The following is a 21,337-nucleotide window of genomic DNA, read 5'->3' on the forward strand; positions in this document are numbered from 1 at the left end:
ACAAATTATTCACTGCTTCCTACAACAAATATCGAAGCTAATACACTACAGCCTACACCAATTAAATAATATGCCCAAAACAAGAACAATACTATAGAGAAATATTCACACAAGTGACAATATTTTTTGGACAAAAGTCCCCGGAAAAACCCAATGCGGGAAAACCGGTGCAGTAGATCTGTGGGTTTTTATTATTATGCAGTAGTTTTCTAAATAGAACTTTGGATGCCCTCCCGACAATCCAATTATAGAGAAATAAACTGGCAAAAGAAATTTGTGAGATTACCTCACTCTACTTGGCAAGCTCCGGCTGATCCGACAGCGAAATTGCGAGTTCCCTGGCTACTTTTCCACTGCCCCTGCGTTAACCTCTAAGGCCTTGCGTCATCTCAACTGAGGATTGAATTGCCTCCTAGAGCAGTGTTCAGTCCTCTTGGCTCAGAAATATCAGCTCCCTCAGCAAATTCAGGCTTCTACTTGGAGATTGCGCTGCTTCTATGTGTGCCCTTCTAGCTCAGCGTCAACCCCTCTTGGGTCCTGCGCTGCCTCCTTCTGGTGTCTCTCTGCCTCTTTGCTGTGTATCTTGGGCTCTGGAGAAGATACTCCAACCCAACTATCCCATTCCCTCATTTCACAAGCTCACTATCGATATTCTCTCGGCAGATGCTCTTCTTCAGAAACTGAAAATCGAACTTCTGAACTCACTCTGTGTGTGTATCTTTCCAAGTGACTCTCAAGTCTCCTTAAATAATCTCCTTGTTGACATGCAATGACCCAGATTAGAAGCTAATCAATGGCTAAGATCATTTTTGCTGGATCCTCGTCTTCTTCTAGAAGTTACACCCATAGTTTATATTAATACCCTTAAATTATTTTATTTTCCTAAGTTTAGACTTAGGGTCCCATTAAAAATAATAAATTATTTTAATTAAACTGTTTTCTGGGTGGAATTTTCCAAAATGCTTTATGGGTTCTTTGGAATACATGTGTCTAAGCTTCCTTGCAAAATTTGAGATTTAGAGCACATCTGATGCTACCAGAAATCAACACTCCCTCTTAGTGAGGAATGTGCTCTAGGAATGCCTCCCACTAAGGCATCACACTAACTTCATATCATCGTCCTATGCGTTGCTGATGTTTGACATGCTGTCCACCAACTACTGCGCAAATGCTGCATCTGTACTGCTACTAACCCTGCCACTGCCAACACTGCATATGTACTGCAACTCCCTCTGAATTTCTGCATCCGTGCTGTTGTTGGCACTGCCACTGCCAACTGCCTCTGCACTGCAAACTGTTGCTGCTACTGCATTAGCAACGAAAAAACATCCCAAATTACTGAACTAACTGTGTTTAGTATGATACCATGTGAATGCTAGAACCTGACTGTTGCCAGTCTCTGCGCTGACCCTCTGAAAATTCTGTGCTGCTGCTGACCTCTGCTCTGTGCCATCTGCACTGTTTCCAACTCTGCTTTGTGCTAATTAGTCTTTGGTGCTCTTAGCCATGACAACTGTCTCTCCGACACTCCTCGGCACCATCCGACACTAGTCCATCCTGCTACCCCAAAATTGGGTTCCCGTAGCAAGATATTGATCCAAGAGGTGGGATCCTCAAGGATCTTGCCCATCTGTATCTCGTTCGAACTACAGTTCCAAATCAACCCACCTCCTTGCTTGAGGTAGCTCGGCTATCATGGCGAACTCCTCCTCCTCAATCTTTGCGGGGGCAGCCTTCGGATCATGCTTCTCATCTTTGTCCTTCTTTGTGAGAGGACACTGTGTTGCGTAGTGACCCATCTCACCACACCTAAAGCACTTTATCTTCGAGGCGTCCTTCTTACGTCTTTGCTGCTCCTGCTACCCCTTCGATGCAAGGGCTGCATTATCCTCCTCCTCCTTGGGCTTCGACCCACTGCTACTGCTTCCGTCAAGGTTACACTTGACTAAGTCTCTCCTCAACTCCTCTTGCTTGAGAGCTGCCCACATCTCATCCCAATTCGTCAAAGTCGTCATGCCCAGGATACTCTGGACAAAGACTTGCCACTCATCTGAGACAGAATTGAGGGCTAGTCTAACCAACTCGGAACCTTGAGGTGTAGACCCCACATTTGATAACTCATCTTGGGTCTCCTGAAGCTTCGTGAGGAACGGATCCACATGCTCCCCATTCTGCATCTAAGCAGATTTCAGTTTCTGCTCAAGGTACATCTTTCGCTGCTCGGAAGATCCCTGATATAGCGTAGACAACGCATCCCACATCTCCTTAGCAGTCCCTTTGCTAGCGATGTGACAGACCACATGATCCTTCACTCCGTCGAGGATAATATGCTTTTCCTTTGCCATTTCTGCCTTGTATTTCTTCAATGGATTTGCATGTGCAGACACAACCATCACGTTGTCGACATATGTCTTGAGGGCATGCTCATCTAGAAGGAATGACATTCTTGCCTTCCAGATGACATAGTTGGGTGCTCCGTCCAATCTATCCCCGATTCCTCAAGCCACTGGTTGCCATCTCTACCACAAAAATCTGTCAAACTGCTCCTCCCTGCTTGTTACTACTGCTGCTCAACCAATAAGAAAACATAATTCTCGGCGGGAAGTCTACTAAAGAAAAGTTCCCTCACTGTGCTTCTCTTCTCTTTTGATGTCTTTCTGCCCAGCAAAACGGCTTGCAGAAAAACTGCGTCCCACCAGCTCCTCACACTGAGGCTTCAGCGTTGCTCCCTCTGCCACGACAAACTTTCGAACTGGGAGTCCTTTCTGTCAACTCACTTAGAGAGACTTCCTCAAAAAAGCTAGCGCTCCTGTCTTGGACTACGCAAACCCTCTGGGGTTTCGAACTACTGACTCCTGCAGCTTTTTCGATTACCCTTTTCTGCTCAATGTTGGGTTCTCTGGCACTGTTCTTCTTGCTTCACCTGCACTCCTTTGATACCATGTGAAAATTTCGTAAACCGGAATTCCTACTGCATCGACTGATCAAACTTATCTTATTTGTTAATCACTGAAACAAATTATTTACTGCTTCCTACAACAAATATCAAAGCTAATACAATGTAGCCTACACTAATTAAATAATATGCCCAAAACAAGAACATAACAATAGAGAAATATTCACACAAGTGACAGTATTTTTTGGACAAATGTCCCCGGAAAATCCCAATCTGGGAAAACCGGTGCAACGGATCTGAGGGTTTTTATTATTATGTAGTAGTTTTCTGAATACAACTTCGAAGTCCTTCTCGACAATCCAGTTACAGAGAAATAAACTAGCAGAAGAAATTTGTGAGATTACCTCACTCTACACGGCAAGTTTCGGCTGATCCGGCAGTGAAACTACAAGTTCCTTGGCTACTTCTACGCTCCCCTGTGTGGGCCCTACGTCAGCCTCTAAGGCCCTGCTTTAGCTCAACTGAGGATCGATTTGCTTTCTGGCGCAGTTTTCAATCCTCTTGGCTTAGAAATGTTAGCTCCCTCAGCAAATTCAGACTTCTGCTTGGAGACTGTGTTGCTTTTGCGTGAGTTCGTCTGGCTCAACGTCAACCTGTTAAAATTGGCAACTAGGGCCAAACTCCATGTGTGTCTACTTATTCATGGGTAGCTGATATTTTTCTTGGATTCCTATCGTCGAGAGGTGTAGGATTGATCTAAAGATCATCCGATTCCGACATGTATTCATGGAGATATGAATTTGTTTGTGTTATGGGACAATTCGTCAAGGTTGGCCAACAACCAAATTGCCCCCACATGTGTTCAACGTTTTAGTATAAAGTGAGGTGGCTTGCTAGTCATTTTCTCACACACTCTTCTTGTGATCTCTTCCTCTCCACTTGTGTTTGGGTTTTGGTGGGAGGAGAGATCCTAGGAGATAACGCTGCCCTAATGAAGAGATGCCCTAGACCTGAATGCTGCCATGGGAAAGAAGGATCTACACAGCCCTAAAAGAAGATGACCTAGCTTCTAACATTGCCCTAATAAATGCAGTTAATGGAGGAAGTCTCAATGTTGTCTTAGTAGATAGTTCATGCCCTAAACACAGACCGTAAGATGCTGCCATACGCTGTCATAAAAGGATCCCCTAGACTCTAACACGGTCATGGTGAAGAAGGCTTTAACGCAGAAGAGAAAGGCATCTATATCTTTGGTCTAGAAGAGACCCTAAGCTGTCCTAAACGCAGGTCTAAGAGACCCTATGATGCTGATCTATGAAGACCCTAAATCTGCGGTCAGTGTGCCCTAATTGCAGGCTTGTGAGAAGATTTAATAGCAGTCATGATGGAGAACCTTCAACGCTGTTATAAAGACTTTAATGTAGCCTTGGAATCACATTAAGGAAAGGCATAATGTAGACATTGTCCTTATATGCCCTAACGCTGTCCAAAAGAGACCTCTATTCGCATCAAGAAGAGGCCCTAGTCATGAACGAGACACAACTCTAACGCTGCCCTAAGTACGATCATGGAAACACAACAAGGAGTGGGTAAAAACGCAGGTCTATAACAAACATCTAGACGTTGATTTAGGAGGGTCATATCATGCCCTAGCCGTAGAGAATAAGAGGGCTAATTACTATATAAAGGAGGCCTAAAAGACAAGTTCTAAATGCTATCAAGAGAGCTCCATATACGCTGTCCTAAGGTGACCCTAATCCGTAGCTACAGAGCTGCCCTAGCACTGTCTATCTAGCCCTTAAGAAGGGTCCTGTAGCATTGACAACATAGTGATAGGGTGCAACAATATGATATGATGGGACAACATAGTAATAGGGTACAACAGCATGAATGTATTGAAGTGCAGCATGAAGGATGCAACATGTGTATGATGGGTGCAACATAATGCACGCTGATGGGTACAACAGTCATTGGTGCAACATAGTGCACAGTGATGGGTACAACAGTGAATAGGTGCAACATAGTGCACAATGACAGTGGTACAACGCAATGATGCATAATGCAGCATGATGCATAGTGCAGCATGATGATGAAGAGCAACATGTTGGGTACAAAATGATGAGGTACAACTCAGTGATGGTGCAACACAGTGATGATGGACATGGTATGATGGTGCAACACAGTGATATGTACAACAAGGTGATGGAATCACCTGTGTTCGGATCAACTACCTCATGTATCATCTTCTTAGAGAAGATCTCTGCTCTTATTATGACAAGTCAAAATGTTGACTTCTGATGTATACATACTATCTTTCTCTCTCTTTGCTGAACTATTGAAGAACATATAGGAAGAATTGATCAAGGGTTTCCCCACATTGGGGTTTGTCCCTGGCTAGCGCCACATCTTGTGTCCTCTTGACTTGGCTTGTCTTCTGCGATTTATGTTTATGTTCTATCTCCATTTTACTATCGTGCTAAATGTGATTGCTAATCTGGAATTGATATTGATCTAATATGGAAAATTGAAGTAAATTTTCTATCAACATAGAACATACCTAAAAGTAACACAACCTCTGCGTGAGCCCTTCTGGCTCAGCGTCAACCCCTCCTGGGTCTTGAGCTGCCTCCGTCTGGTGTCTCTCTGCTTCTCTGTTGCGTATACTGGGCTCTCGAGAAGATACTCCAACCCAACTATCCTTGCCCCTCATTACACAAGCTCACTATCGATATTCTCCCGACAACTGCTTCACTTAAGAAAATCGAACTACTGAACTCACTCTCTGTGTGTATCTTTCCAAATGACCCTCAAGCCTCCTTAAATAATCTCCTCGTTTACATTCAGTGGCCCAAATTAGAAGCTAATCAATGGCTAAGATCATTTCTGCTTGATCCTCGTCTTCTTCTAGAAGTTACACTCACAGTTTATATTAATACCCTTTAATTATTTTATTTTCCTAAGTTTAGACTTAGGATCCCATTAAAAATAATTAATTATTTTAATAAAACTGTCTCTGGGTGGAATTTCCCAAGACACTTTCTGGGTTCTTTGGAATACATGTGCCTAAGCCTACCTGCAAAATTTGAAACTTAGAGCACATTCGATGCTACCAAAAATCAACACTCCCTCTTAGCGAGGAATGTGCTCTAACAATGCCTCCCACTGAAGCATTACACTTGCTTCATATCATCGTCCTCTTCGTTGTTGATGTCTGACATTCTGTCCACCAACCACTGTGCAAATGCTGCATATGTACTGTTGTTGACCCTGCCACTGTCAACACTGCATCCGTACTGCAACTCCCTTTGAATTTATGCATCCCTGCTGCTGCTGGCACTGGCACTGCCAATTGCCTCTACACTGCAAACTAGTGCTGCTACTGCATCAACAACGGAAAAACATCCCAAATTACTGAGCTAACTGAGTTCAGTATGATGATACCATGTGAATGCTGGAACCTGACTGTTGCTAGTCTTTGCACTGACCCTCTGAATATTCTGCACTGTTGCTGACCTCTGCTCTGTGCCATTTGCACAACTGCCAACTTTGCTCTGCGCTACTCGGTCTTTGGCGCTCTTAGCCACTACAACTCTTTCTGACACTCCTCGGCACCATCCGACATAGTTCATCCTGCTACCACAAAACTGGGCTCTCGTAGCAAGATATTGATCCAAGAGGTGGGATCCTAAAGGATCCTGCCCATCTGTAGCTTGTTCGAACTACAGTTCCAAATCAACCCACCACCCTCCTGGAGGTATCTCCTCCTCCTCGATCTTCGCGAGTGCAACCTTCAGATCATGCTTCTCCTCTTTGTCGTTCCTGAGAGGACACTGTGTTGCATAGTGACCCGTCTCACCACACCTAAAACACTTTATCTTTGAGATGTCCTTCTTACGTCTTTGCTGCTCCTGCTACCCCTTCGATGCAAGGGCTACATTATCCTCCTCCTCCTTGGGCTTCGACCCACTGCTGCTGCTTCCGTCAAGCTTACACTTGACTAAGTCTCTCCTCAGCTCCTCTCGCTTGAGAGCTGCCCACACCTCATTCCAATTTGGCAAAGTCGCCCTGCCCAGGATACTCTGGATAAAGATATGCCACTCATCTAAGACAAAATTGAGTGCCAGTCTAACCAAATCAGAATCTTGGGGTGTAGACCCCACAGCTGATAACTCATCTCGGGTCTCTTGAAGCTTCGTGAGGATCGGATCCACACGCCCCCCCTTCTGCATCTGAGCAGATTTTAGTTTCTGGTCAAAGTACATGTTTCACTGCTCGGAAGATCCCTGATATAGCGTAGACAATGAATGCCACATCTCCTTAGCAGTTCCTCTACTAGTGATGTGACATACCACATGATCCTTCGCTCTGTTGAGGATCATACGCTTTGCCTTTGCCATTTCTGCCTTGTATTTCTTCAACGGATCTGCATCTGCAGGCACAACCACCACGATGTCGACATATGTCTTGAGGGCATGCTCATCTAGAAGGAATGACATTCTTGCCTTCCAGATGACATAGTTGGATGCTCCATCCTATCTATCCTGATCCCTTAAGCCACTGGTTGCCATCTCTGCCACGAAAGTCTGTCGAATTGCTCCTCTCTGCTTCTTACTACTATTGCTCAGCCAATAAGAGAACGAAATTCTCGGTGGGAACTTGGGAAGTCTACTAAGGAAAAGTTCCCTCACTGTGCTTCTCTTCTCTTTTGACATCTTACTGTCCAGCAAAATGGCCTGCAGAAAAACTACGTCCCACCAGCTCCTCACGCTGAGGCTTCAACGCCACTCCCTTTGCCACGACAAACTTTCGAACTGGGAGTCCTTCCTCTCTGTCGACTCACTGAGAGAGAGACTCCCTCAAAAAGTCTAGCCCCCTGGCTTGGACTGTGCAAACCCTCTGGGGTTTCGAACTGCTGCCTCTTGCAGCGTTTTCAACTTCCCTTTTTTGCTTGCTTCACTTGCACTCCTCTGATACCATGTGAAAATTCCGTAAATCAGAATCCCTACTGCAACAACTGATTAAAATTCTCCTATTTGTTAATTGCTGAAACAAATTATTTACTGCTTTCTACAACAAATATCGAAGCTAATACACTACAGCCTACACCAATTAAATAATATTCTCAAAACAAGAACATAACAATAGAGATATATTCACACAAGTGACACAATATTTTTTGGACAAATGTACCCGGAAAAACCCAATGCGGGAAAACCGGTGCAACAGATCTGAGGTTTTTTATTATTATGTAGTAGTTTTCTGAATAGAACTCTGAATTCCCTCTCGACAATCTAGTTACAGAGAAATAAATTGGCAAAATAAATTTGTGAGATTACCTCACTCTACCCAGCAAGTTCCGGTTGATCCGACAGCGAAAATACGAGTTCCCTGGCTACTTCTGCGCTGCCCTTGCGTGGCCCCCGCGTCAACCTCTAAGGCCCTGAGTTAGCTCAACTGAGGATCGATTTGCCTTCTAGAGTAGTTTCTAGTCCTCTAGGCTTAGAAATGTCAATTCCCTTAGCAAATCCAGGCTTTTGCTTGGAGACAACGCTGCTTCTGCGTGAGCCCTTCTGGCTCAGTGCCAACCTCTGCGTGAGAACTTCTGGCTCAGCGTCAACCTCTCCTGGTTCCTGCGCTGCTTCCTTCTAGTGTTTCTCTGCCTCTTTGCTGTGTATCATGGACTCTGGAGAAGATATTCCAACCCAACTATCCCTGACCCTCACTGCACAAGCTCATTATCGATATTCTCTCGGTAGCTTCTCTGCTTCAGAAAATCGAACTTCTGAACTCACTCTGTGTGTGTATCTTTCCAAGTGACCCTCAAGCCTCCTTAAATAATCTTCTCGTTGACATTCAACGACCCAGATTAGAAGCTAATCAATGGCTAAGATCATTTCTACTTGATCCTCGTCTTCTTCTAGAAGTTACACCCACAGTTTATATTAATACCCTTTAATTATTTTATTTTCTTAAGTTTAGACTTAGGGTCCCATTAAAAATAATTAATTACTTTAATAAAACTGTTTCTGGGTGGAATTCCACAAAACACTTTCTGTGTTCTTTGGAATAGCTAAGTTTAGACTTAGGGTCCCATTAAAAATAATTAATTACTTTAATAAAATTGTTTCTGGGTGGAATTTCCCAAAACGCTTTCTGTGTTCTTTGGAATACAAGTGCCTAAGCCTCCTTGCAAAATTTGAGACTTAGAGCACATCCGATGCTACTAGAAATCAACAATTTGAATGATTGGCCAATATTGATTGCATTCTTGTTTCCTCACTTCTCCTGGGAGGTTTGTCTGTCTTTGAATCTAGTCTAGTGGGACCTTTTCTGAGGCCTTAGGGTTTTAGGAAGGACACTATTATGGAGGCTTTGATTGAAGTAGCGTGCCAATGGTATCCCATAATTACCACTTTTTGTATTTCTCATTATTCCATCTCCATTCTTTAGGTCGATGGTCAATTGTTCATGGGGATTGGCATCCTCTCATCCTCATCCTTGAGTCTGGGCAGGAAAACTTTGCCTTGGAGGTTGATGCAGCTAAAAGAGAAAAGCATAAGGAAGCCAACTGAAAGAAAAAAATAGAATGCAAAAGATTGTTGGGAGATTTAATTAGCGCATGGGCTCTACCGCTCTCATTAGCCATCACCTAGTTCGTCGAGCACATGATGCTCCATCTATAAGAGGAAGCATTATATTGCCCCAACCTTGATGATAATAATATATTGCTTCATCATTAAGGGGTATTAATGGTAGATCTCAAAAAGCAAGCTTGGGCTCTTGAGCTATGCACCCAAATCAAAGCGAAATCATAAAGAAGTAAAAGGCACACTATAACAGTGGAAAACGCAGGCCTAAGAAAGGGGTAACTCATGCCTCCATGATTGCTTCTTTGTTATATCTATACACTCAGGATGTTGGACCACTATTAGCTGGTCACTTGCCTATGGCAACTTGCCTTGAAGTTATACCCGCTTAGTTGCCACCATCTACACACACCTATCGATTGGTGGGTTGACTTGGGACCTATGACTTCTCCTTGGGGTTGGAAACCTAATAGGGTTATCCATCTACCACCCCTAACATAAGGAGGGAACACTTCTATGGGACTTGATCTAGTTAGATATTTGAAGGTGATCTTTGTGTGAAGTATTATTGTGCCCTTGCACTAAGTATAGTCCACTATGATGCATCCATGGTTATTGTACCTAATGATTGTTGATTTTCTCTTTATCTTGAGGGTTTTTCACGTGAAAATACACCAAAGGTTGGACAAACGGGTCACGATTGGGGATGGTAATGGTGAAAGTTGTTATTTGCTGATGCAAGAGGTCCCATGTTTGATTTTCGGAATGCCCCCCATTCTTATCAATTTAATAGACATCGCAAGTTCGAATGATGTGATGAGAAGGGTGGAGGAAAAGGTAGTAATCCTTAAGGCTAAATGATGAAGGCCAAGAGAATGCTTAGGTATACAACATTGTACAATGCAATCCAATCCCGTGAGAGAAAGCCTATCTAAATAACAGATCACAAGGTCTATGAGTGAAGGCGTTCAACAAGAATTCTAGGCCTTGGGTATATTTGTGGGCTGCGGGATAAAGCAAGGATACCAATGAGCTGCACCAGAGGATGCACGTGAATAGTCAAGGCAAGAATCATGAGCAGGGATTGAATCTTAAGGGGAGAGTATCCAGTCCAAGAGGAGAGGGCTGTTTCTACCTAAGAGAATCCAACAAAGGAGGAATGGGCCGTTTCTATCTGACGAATAAAGCTGAATTCAAGGATGGTTGCAGACTTGAGAGATGGCATAGGAGTTACTGAGTGTAATATCCCTAAGGAAAATTAATAGTAAATATGGAAAGCAAACATAGACAAAAGCACCATAAAACAGTGAACACACATTTAGACTAAAATTGCACCAAAAACTGCGTTGTTGAGCTCTTTTTATTAATAAATATGGGTGTACAATAAGATGCTGGAAGGAATGCACCTAGGCTTGCTCAGGGCAAGCTAGCAAAGCCCCAAATGACATTTAAGACACCCTCCTCTGATCTGTTGCTACGCTGCCTAAGCTCTGTGCTGAAGATGCTTAGAAATATGCTGCTGGTTGAATAGATCTGTTGATAGGGCCCTCTCCGTTGCTTAGAAAATTCTCTGAAATTAATCCCGACCTCTTCGCCAAATACCTAGAATAACCCATGAAGGATTTGGCCAATGCTTGAATTCGGAAATTTGGCCCTATTTTTCCTCAATGGCTCAACTGCTAGGTGATTTGACCCACCTGTAGATGCTGCTGCAAAAGGACTCCAAAATGGCTGCAATACTCCTCAAAATGCTTCCTCGACCTTCACTCCAAGTTTCAGCCCCAATCACAACTAACTCCTCCACCTCCCGGAGTGCTCCCAGAAAGAATTGCGCAATCCCTGCAGTGTTGTGTAGCTACTTCTCTCCCAAGAAATCGACCCTCGCGCTAGTAGTGCGAAAAGGCAAGGTGAAAATCCCTCCTTGGGCTAGCACTCGAAGTCCACCAAAGCAAGGGCTGAGATTTCCGCTCGGAGACACTCGTGTGCTAAACAACACTTCCAGACTTGGCTTCAGTTGAAGCGTGCTCTTGTCATAGACAATTTTTCAAAAGATGAATGAATGCCCAAAATGAGTGCCTCTTGCTCTATTTATCAAAGAGCCTCCAAGATGCTCATGTGGGCCTAGCTAGACTTTCCCCACCAACTTCGCTCTAATGAGTGTTGATTTGAGGTAGCATCGGATGTGCTCTAGCCACGAAAATTGGTGGAGAGGCTAAGGCACATGAGATCTCCAATACCTAGAAAGGGTTTGGGCAGATTCTAAACAATTTTGGAGATATTAAAATAATTAATATTTTTAATGAAGTCCCTAAGTCTAAACTTAGGGAAAATAAAATATTAATGTGAATTAATATAAAATTGTGTTAGAATTGTCCAAAAGTCATGGATCAAGCGAGATCTAATCTTAGCCATTGATTAGGGACTTAATCTTGGTCGTTGATTTGTCAATGAGAAAAGTATAAGAGGAGGCTTGAGAGTCACTTGGATAACACACTAAGGGAGACCAGTCAGTTCAATTTCTGGAGCGGGGTTAGCTGAGAAATTGAACCAATGGTCTGGTGAGTAGTCAGGAGGCAGCAAGTATGGAATAGAGAGACGAGATCAGTCGCTAGAGATCAGCGCTGAGGCAGGAGAGGCAGACGCAGAGGCAGTAGGAGACTGTGCAGTCATTAATTGGGCCTGCGTGGGTGACGTAGAGAGGCCTAGGGCTGATGCAGTCAAGCAGGGGCTGACACAGAGGGTTTTAGAGCCACGCAAAGGTCAGCCGGATTGACGCTGGGATTGGGAGAAGTGCTGGAGAATTTTTTTCTCTCTATGGGTAAGCTAGTTTGGCTCCCTATTGTACTGAAGAATTGCTGAATAATAAAAACCTCCCTTGCTGCACCGTTTTCCCACACTAGGTTTTTCCGGGGACTGTTGTCCAAAATAACTGTGTCAATGTGTTGATTCTTGTGCATATGTTTGTTTCTGTATTACGGTGTGATATCTGCAGCAATATTTATTTTAATGTTTATTGAAGTAATTTCATAAATAACTTATTGTGGAATAAGTAGAAAAAAATAAATCAGTTGCTGCAGTGATAGAATTTTCACAATGAGAGTGTCTTCCACATGTGGGCCATAATTCTCCATGGGGTGGCCCCCATGCTCCACTAGAGCCGCAATATTTCCCTTCCTTCCTAATGTTTAGAGCCCCACTTAATCCCAAAATTCATGTGGGACCTCTGAACCCACATCTCCTAAGTGCAAACATGAAATAAGACAAAAATGGGGCAAGATTGATATTTCCCTTAGCAATATTGCTAAGTGGGAATATCACAGTCCTCCCCACCAAAACATTGCTTCTCGTCAAGCAACTATCGAACAATGCTCTCTCTAGTTGTTGCTCCCCATTGTCACTGCAAAAATGTGCCAGGGTTCCACATGTGCCATTGATTCATCCCTGACCTCTGCACTGTCCTGACATGAAAGAATCCCTCAATACCAAGATCCCAAGTCATCCTGTCCCACCTGAAGCTCCCTTCGCTCCACTCACTATCCTGCTCGGTATAAGTACCAGAATCCCTCGTATACCATCAATGAGTAGGGGATCATGATAATCTAGCACTATGCCCAACACCTTGTGAGGTTGTCCTACCACGTAGGCCATCCCATGCACTCCAAAAGTATACGCTCGAAGATACCACCCAATCCCTGCAGAGATAACGTCTCGCTCACGTGAGCTTCTCCTGATATCATCCTGCTAGCCCACCTGCCATGCTAATGAAGTCCCCCACACCATCAGTGAGTCAACAAAGCCCTAATGGAAGGTTTGAATGATCTTGCCTTGTAGAAATTAGCTCATCCCCAAGGGTAGCTATACTACCAAGTCCTATGATGCTCGGATCCCACGCTAGTCTAAAAAGGGTGCCACTATGTTGTCGCTGTGCAACTCTGATCATGACAATCTGCCCCTCATGCTCAAGTTGTATCCACCTCTCTTGGAACCTGACAACAAAACATCTATGGAGTTGCAACGCATTTGGACCAAGCACTTCCATGATATCACCTCCTACTCATCCAACACTCACCCTGATACGTAGCGATAACAAGGAAAACCAACCTTGCCACGCAATCAAGGCCTCAACGCTCCCCCACATGTCAAACCAAGGGTGAGGTGGGTCATCCCTGTCCTGATCCCACTCACCACGAAGCTGAGTGTCCAATCGACCAACCAAAACCCCTAAATCTTATAGCCAGAATGACTATCGCATAGTGTTGATAGCCGATCGAACCAACCTGTACCACATTGTAGGTCCCTGCGTCCAATCAATATATGAACTCCATATATCACGAACCAATCTGGTGCGTGCAACACAACCCTACGCCGACCATACCACACAATAGGATCTGTCGTCCTGCCTCTTAAAAGTGCTCCCCATATTGCCCAGAGTCTAAACATCCGCTTATAAGCAAGGTCCACCAACCGCTGTAGATGCTCCAGAGATGCCTTAGAATGTCTCACCTAAAGGGGATCATGTATTACCTGAGTGTGGGCTCAAGGGTGGTGTAAGTGCTATCTCTGTAGGAGATCGAACTACCCCCGACCCTGCATCCACCAACTCGCGTCCTGACCATATGCCACAACTGGAAAACCTCTCTCCCAATACATTGTGTCCCATCCAACTGTCTCAGATGAACCTCATGGGTCTTGTTGCTCGTGATGAGAGCATTGAGAGATGATATCCAAGTCCCCTGTGTCAGTGTGCAATGTTGGAGAGTGATAAATGGAAGCTCACTATCGACCCTATGATCAACTCACTCTCGAAATCTGAGTGTGCCAAACCCAATGGTGTGCCTAATGCCCTCGTCAGGATATCTCTCTAGCGGCAACACTCTGATAACCTGTTGTACATCATCTTGCTCGTCTGCACACTAGTACGTACCCCTACACACCTCTGCATAACCGTGGCACAACTCTATGCACCCCTGGATACCAACGCTCAATGCCATTCATCCAATATGTGCCCATGCAACCACTATGCTGCTAGTACACTTGCCACGAAGTGATCTACACCTCCTCATCTGCCCTGGTAGACCTAAACAGCCTAACTCCACATCTGCTAGAGGGGATATCTCTGCTGTGCCGATCCTTGGTGACTCTTGAGCCCAATACCCCAATGGGAGAACATCGTCTCCATACAATGCTCGGTCTGGTGGCCTACCTATGCCACCTCCTCCCACCAGCTCCTTCCAGAGAATGCTAATCATCTTGCAACCCCATGCGCAACCAACATGCCAATTCAATCCATGGAGCCTGCTCACAAACGCTTGTCCGCTAGTGCCGACTGGAACTCCCCTAAGGAATGCATATGATCAGTCACTGAGTCGACCAGCTCATCAATGCCATAGCCCCATCCTGCATGTCTGATATCGGATAGGGAGTTTCACCTGGATCCCAATGCCAACCTGGGCCTCTAGTGCCCTCAGTGTCTAAGAGCTCCCACTGAGCTTTACTCTAGACTATGGCCATCTCCATGAGTCCAGTCCACTCCACTGGTTACCAACTCAGAATCTCTCGCCATGCAACCCCAAGAGAGGGATTGAATGCACAAACTCCCGCACATAGAACAACACCGACATATGGATGTTGCACCTTGTGCAACTCTGATCGTCTCATCTTGCTATCCAGGTCAACACATGAGATCTAACTAAGTAGCTCCGCCCCCCTCTCTCCAATGGGTAAAGGTGACCCAATAGTGCTACTAACTTGGTCATCCCCTCTGGTATGTCTAGACAACTCTGCCTCTCTCAATCCAATGAATAGGGGTGGGCTGATAACGTTGTAGATCCTGTTAGTGTGCCTCCAAAGTGAATTGTGCTGGAACCCCAACGCGTGGTCTCTATGCTGCCCCTCATCAATGGGTAGCCCAAAGGATGGTTGCACATCCTCCTCCATCACGGGCTTGACATGAGCCTCCAACTGCTCCTCCATAGATAACCCATCATGCAAGACATGCTCATCAGTGAGCTGTAGGTGGCTGTCGTTCTAAAGCTCTGTCATAGATCGGGATGCCTCATCAAATGGATACCTCATCAATGGATGTGTGCTCAATTGCTTCCTCTAATCTATCTACTGGGGCTACCAAAAGAAACTCCAAACGGAGTGACTCCTGCATCACACTAGGTGTATCCTTGTGCTCCTCCTGCGTGCCATTAGCTTCATGCTCAACCGGCTGGAACATATCTAGATGAATTCCCTCTTCCAGGGGTATGTTCTCTCTCATCACGTCACTACCTCCGCCTCCCATCTTCGTCTCTGCAGTATTGCTACTATCGTTTAGTTCAACAATCATGCTCCTCTTATTTTCTTCATCTACGGGTTGGCAACTATTGTTTCTTCTTGCTGCCCTTGCTGACAACCACTCTTCGAGAAGCCCCGCCAGTCTCTCGATGCTCCTAGTAACATTTTCAAATTTCTCCTGCTGAGACATTTTTGGGCATAAGTTCAATTTGGAGAATAATATGGGACTAGTGTTTCAGCCTCTTGAATTCTAGTCCACAATAACACTTGAGCATTTGTGTGATTTAGACCCACAACTGGTCAAAATCATGCTCTGATACCACTGTAATATCCCCAAAGAAAATTAACAGTAAATATGCAAAGCAAACATAGACAAAAACACCATAAAACAATGAACACACAATCTGACCATAAAATTGCGCCAAAAGCTGCATTGATGAGCTCTTTTTATTAATAAATATGGGTGTACAATAAGGTGCTGGAATGAATGCACTTGGGTTTGCTCAAGCCAAGTTAGCAAAGCCCCAAATGACAAATAAGACACCCTCCTCTAATTTACTGCTATGCTGCTCAAGCTCTGCGCTGAAGAACATTGCTGGCTGAATAGATCTGCTGCTAGGGACCTCTCCAGTGCTCAGAAAATTCAGGGAAATTAATCCTAGCCTCTCCACCAAATACCTAGAATAACCCACGAAGGATTTGGCCAATGCTTAACTTAGGAAATTCGACCGTATTTTCCCTCAATGGCTCAACTGCTGGGTGATTCGACCCACCTGTAAATTCTGCTGCAAAAGGCCTCCAAAATGGCTGCAATACTCCTCAAAATGCTTCCTCGGCCTTCACTCCAAGTTTCAGCCCCAATCACAACTCACTCCTCCACCTCTCGGAGTGCTCCCACAAAGAACTGCACAATCCCTGTGCTGCTATAGCTGCTCCTCTCCCAGGAAATCGACCCTCCTGCTGGTAGTGCGAAAAGGCAAGGTGAAACTCCCTCCTTGCGCTGGCACTCGAAGTCCACTGAAGCAAGGGCTGAGATCTCCGCTTGGAGACACTCGTGTGCTAAACAACACTTGCAAACTTGGCTTCAGCTCAAGCGTGCTCTTGTCATAGACAATTTTGCAAATGATGAATGAATGCCCAAAATGAGTGCCTCTTGCTCTATTTATCAAAGAACCTCTAAGGTGCCCACGTGGGCCCATTTCGACTTTCCCCACCAACTTCGCTCCAATGATAGTGTCTTCCGCATATGGGCCATAATTCTCCGTGGGGTGGCCCTAGAGCCGCAATATTTCCCTTCCTTCCTAATGTTTGGGCCCCCACTTAATCCTAAAATTCATGTGGGACCTCTGAACCCACATCTCCTAAGTGCAAACATGAAATAAGACAAAATTGGGCAAGATTGATATTGCCTTTAGCAATTATGCTAAGTGGGAATATCACACTGAGTGGGGCAGAAGTGCCTAAGTTTGGCTCAGATATGATGTCAGGCCATATAAGGATTTGATAACTTTACAAACTTACCATTCTTTTCCCTTTACAACAAAACCTTTAGGTTGAGCTATGAAGACATTTTCTTTCAAGTCTTCATTGAAGAAAGAAGATAAAAAAATAAGATGTAGAAATGAATTAGAGGTTAATTTGACATCATCTTCCACAGGTTATGGGGTTTTAGACATTTTATGGGTGTACACCCTTCATGGACTGTTGGCCAGTCCTAGACAACTTCAAATCATACTGAAATACGGGATTTTCATGCTGAAACAACCTGGAAATGCCCTGAGCCATACTGTATGATGTTTCCAAATCATGAAATATCAGATGGTACAGCTTAGGGTATTTCTGAGCCATTTTCTATTTGTTTTGATGTTTTGACGAGTTTCGAATACTGGTATGGGGTTGGGCATTTCTTACAACTTAGGTAAAAAATTGTGCTTAAAATCTTCCCAAATGTTGTTTGAGTCGATTGGCAGGCAGATTGGACAAGGTGTTATGATTTAACTTTCTACTTTCTATTGGTATTCAAATTAAGTTACCAGAACCAGAACTTGACTGGAACTGGAGAAGCCAAAATCTTGAATTGGACCAGAACTGGGAATATATTGGAAAAGGTGGGTCCACTGAAAAAAGCAAAAAATGTTCAAATTAATAAAAATTAATATGCCATGTACATCAATTTAAATCTAAATCGTTAGACACCAAATATGCAAAGTTTTCTCATGTATATATATGTACAGGTGATTATAACTTTTTTTTTTTGAGTAATTTTTTGGGCCAAATGTGTCATGGGTTGGACCGGTTAGGTACCTTTAAATCTGGCTTGTTTGATTGGTTTGTCCATGAACTGTGTCGAACTGGTATTGTTTTTGTTTTGCTTTGAAACTGGACTGGTTTTGCCTTGAAATGGTCTATACCAGTTGGTTGGGATGAGTATGCTTCTAGTAGATTGAATAGCATAAGGGTGTATTGTCTTTTGCTTCATTTCTTCTCTCTGGTCAGGTTTTGGTGGATTTAATTTACAGATTCTCCGGGTATTCTGCCTCAATTTTCCACAATATATTTGTTCACTTGCTGCATGAATCTAGTTTGAATGTGTTGATATAAATTCTTTTACAGAAAAAATTGTTCTATTTCTCATGGTTAACAGTAGTTGTAATGTGAGGGAAAACATGGGAGTTAAAATTTTGGTTTTACTTTCTTTTGTTATAGGATTTAATTGTCATACTTATCCGTGCAGCATGAAATATGTGATTCTGAAAGAGAAAGAGGAAGAAACAGAGAGATTGACCGTAACAAGGAAAGGGAAAAGGATCACCATCATCGAGATCATCACAGGGACCAGAGTGATAGAGATGGTAGAAGTCGGCGAGACAGAGAGAGAATCAGGGACAAGAGCAGGGACAGAGATTATGAGAGGCATCAAAGTCGTGATCATGAAAGGTGATTTATAGCGAATTATCTTTTATCTATTTATTGATATAATTTTCTTTATTCAATTTATTTCAAAACATTGCCAGTGAATTTTATGTATGAAAGTTTTGACTATGCCATTTTTCTTCGAAAATTTCTTCGGAATATAGGTTAATACAATCCAACTTTTTTTCTTACTTGATATTTCTATATAAAATGTTTCACAATACTTGGGCTGTTTTTGGTTCCAAAGTTTGTTACATTTTCAATACCCTTTCCAAATAATTTTGCCTAATGCATGTTCTGTTTGATTACTTGAAACTTCTGGAATATGTACCTTGAAAAAGTTTTAATTCCATGCTGTTCGATGGTTTCGTGTAAGGATCTGGTTGCATGCTACATTCTGTTTGCATGCTACAGTAATAAGTTGGTGTTGGATTTCTGTCTATTTCTTTGGCCGGTGTGTCTGAGAACTCGAATATGTTTTAAATTTTAAAATATAAACATGAAAATTCTACACTGTCAATTTCAGGTATCGAGATTATGATCGTGACAGTGACAGAAGACATAGACATAGGTCACATTCCCGCTTAAGGAGGTCGAAGGATCGTTCACGGTCTCGCTCTCAAAGGTACAACTGTTTATATTGCTGATGCTTGATTTCTTGAAATGGGATAATTGTTGAAGTGCAACATTGTATCTCACATAATGGCCTTCTTAAATTACCAATTCCTTTATATATTTCATAATTGGCAGGTAATCTAGTGAGTTTTATATAATGCTATGATTGTTTATTCAAACATATGTTACAGTACAGTAAATGCTTTGAGTTTTTAAAGATTTCATTTTTGTTTAACAACATTCGAGTCTAGAAGTCTGCCAGGCTGTTGTCTAGTGGCTGAGATGGGGCGTTGCCATGTTGATGACCTAGGTTCAAACTCTGGTGGGCATAGAGCCCTGGGATTTAAGTTATTGGTCAAGTTTGACAGTTTTCCATATGCGGCATGCATTAAAAAAAAGATATACTCTAGGTAAAAATTAAAATGTTGTAGATCTTAGTGATGCTAATAATCGTTAGCTAATTCAAGGTTTTGCAGAATTTGACCCATTTTTTGGGAGATTGTGTTATCGTTTTATTTTTTGAAGTGTATATCTCTCTATAATTTTTAATTTCCATCTCAAAGTTACATTTTACCAAATTCCTTTATTGCAGTAAACGAGTAAGTGGTTTTGACATGGCACCCCCTGCTGCAGCCATGATGGCTGGTGCTAATGTTACAGGTTTGTATAAAAATCTCTAGATCATCTTTAATTGTGAATTATTTATCTGAATCTTTCTGTGCATTTATTGTAATATTTTATGTCGAATATCTTGTAAACCATTGATAGTTTTCTGATTCTTATTGTTAATAAAACTGGTTGGTTTTATGCTGTCCATCTGAAAGTCTGATTTTTCATTTTTGTTATATGATACTGAAACTGAACACTGTCTCTATAGCTGGTTCTTTTCATTTATCCATTTCTAGTATATGCTACAAATGGGTATTGCCATCCTAGCTGTAAAGTAGAAGCAAAACTTGCATGTGTTTGAGCAGATTCATGAGTTACCAGGATTTGGATCCGGATCTGGATCCACCAGATTTTTGAAAAGCCACGATGTGGATATGGCAAGGAAACGACAGGTACAAACATATAAATATATTTTTGTAATTTTTTAAATATAGAACTTATATAAAAATTAAAAATATATAGCTTATTTTTTTCCAAGAAAAATAACTGTAATTTTATTATTGAGAACAAAATTACATTAGATATGCTGAAGCGCATTCAGAAGATAGCTGCATGGTCGACAAAAACAGAGCACAAAGCTCCAATTTATGCTCCAATATACAGTTCTTCCTCGGCAGAGAAACCCCAAAGGTCTGCACAAAATAACCATACAACAGGGCCGAAACCTCTACTACAAACATAATCAGGCGCAAAGGCCCGTGAACAAAATTCCAAAAGGGAACTAAACATTTAACGGGCCAAGTCCAGATGTACAGAAAAAGGCCCGCGACCACATCCAGACACTAGCAAAAGAAACCAATACACAGAGCAAGCCACGGAAGAGGAAGCCGAACCATAATTTTATTACTGAGAACAAAATTACATCAAATATTCTGAAGCACATTCAAAATATAGCTGCATGGCCAACAAAAACTGAGCACAAAACTCCAATATACAGTCCCTTGGCAGAGAAACCCCAGAGGTCCACACAAAATAACCTTACAACAGGGCCGAAACCTCTAATACAAACATAATCAGGTGCAAAGGCCCACGAACAAAATCCCAAAAGGGAACCAAACATTTAACGGGCTGAAACTAGAAGGGCCGAATCCAGATGTATAGAAAATGGCTTACAACCCCAGCCTGTTAAAATTCGATTACCCGAATCACTGCTGCAGCAACTGATTAAGTTCCTTCTATTTGGTAATTACTGAACAAATTATTTACTGTTTCCTACAGGAAACACCGAAACTAATACACTGCAGTCTTCACCAATTGAATTATAAGCGGAAACAAGAAACTGAGCAAGAAAGAAATGCACAACACATTACACTGTTGTTTTTGGACAAATGTCCCCAGAAAAACCCAATGTAGGAAAGCCGGTGCAGCAGCTGAG

General features: G+C 42.9%; 1 protein-coding gene across 7 annotated transcripts in view; it reads left to right on the top strand.

The window, feature by feature from the left end:
* LOC149238645 (splicing factor U2af large subunit A-like) overlaps window positions 1–21,337 on the top strand; it is a 463,993-nt gene that overhangs the window by 46,646 nt on the left and 396,010 nt on the right. For all 7 annotated transcript variants that reach the window (XR_016246387.1, XM_089373125.1, XM_089373126.1 and 4 more), the window contains exons 2-4: window positions 18,500–18,702; window positions 19,205–19,303; window positions 19,886–19,953. Coding sequence is in view for 6 of the 7 variants with exons in the window: in XM_089373125.1 (XP_089229251.1) it covers window positions 18,500–18,702; window positions 19,205–19,303; window positions 19,886–19,953 (370 nt within the window). In the remaining variant the exon portion in view is untranslated. The remainder of the gene's footprint in view (window positions 1–18,499; window positions 18,703–19,204; window positions 19,304–19,885; window positions 19,954–21,337) is intronic.

This window comes from Pinus tabuliformis, chromosome 8, assembly GCF_031772625.1.
Source record: "Pinus tabuliformis cultivar Carrire ecotype Pingquan chromosome 8, CPIR1, whole genome shotgun sequence".
Taxonomy (NCBI): Eukaryota; Viridiplantae; Streptophyta; class Pinopsida; order Pinales; family Pinaceae; genus Pinus; species Pinus tabuliformis.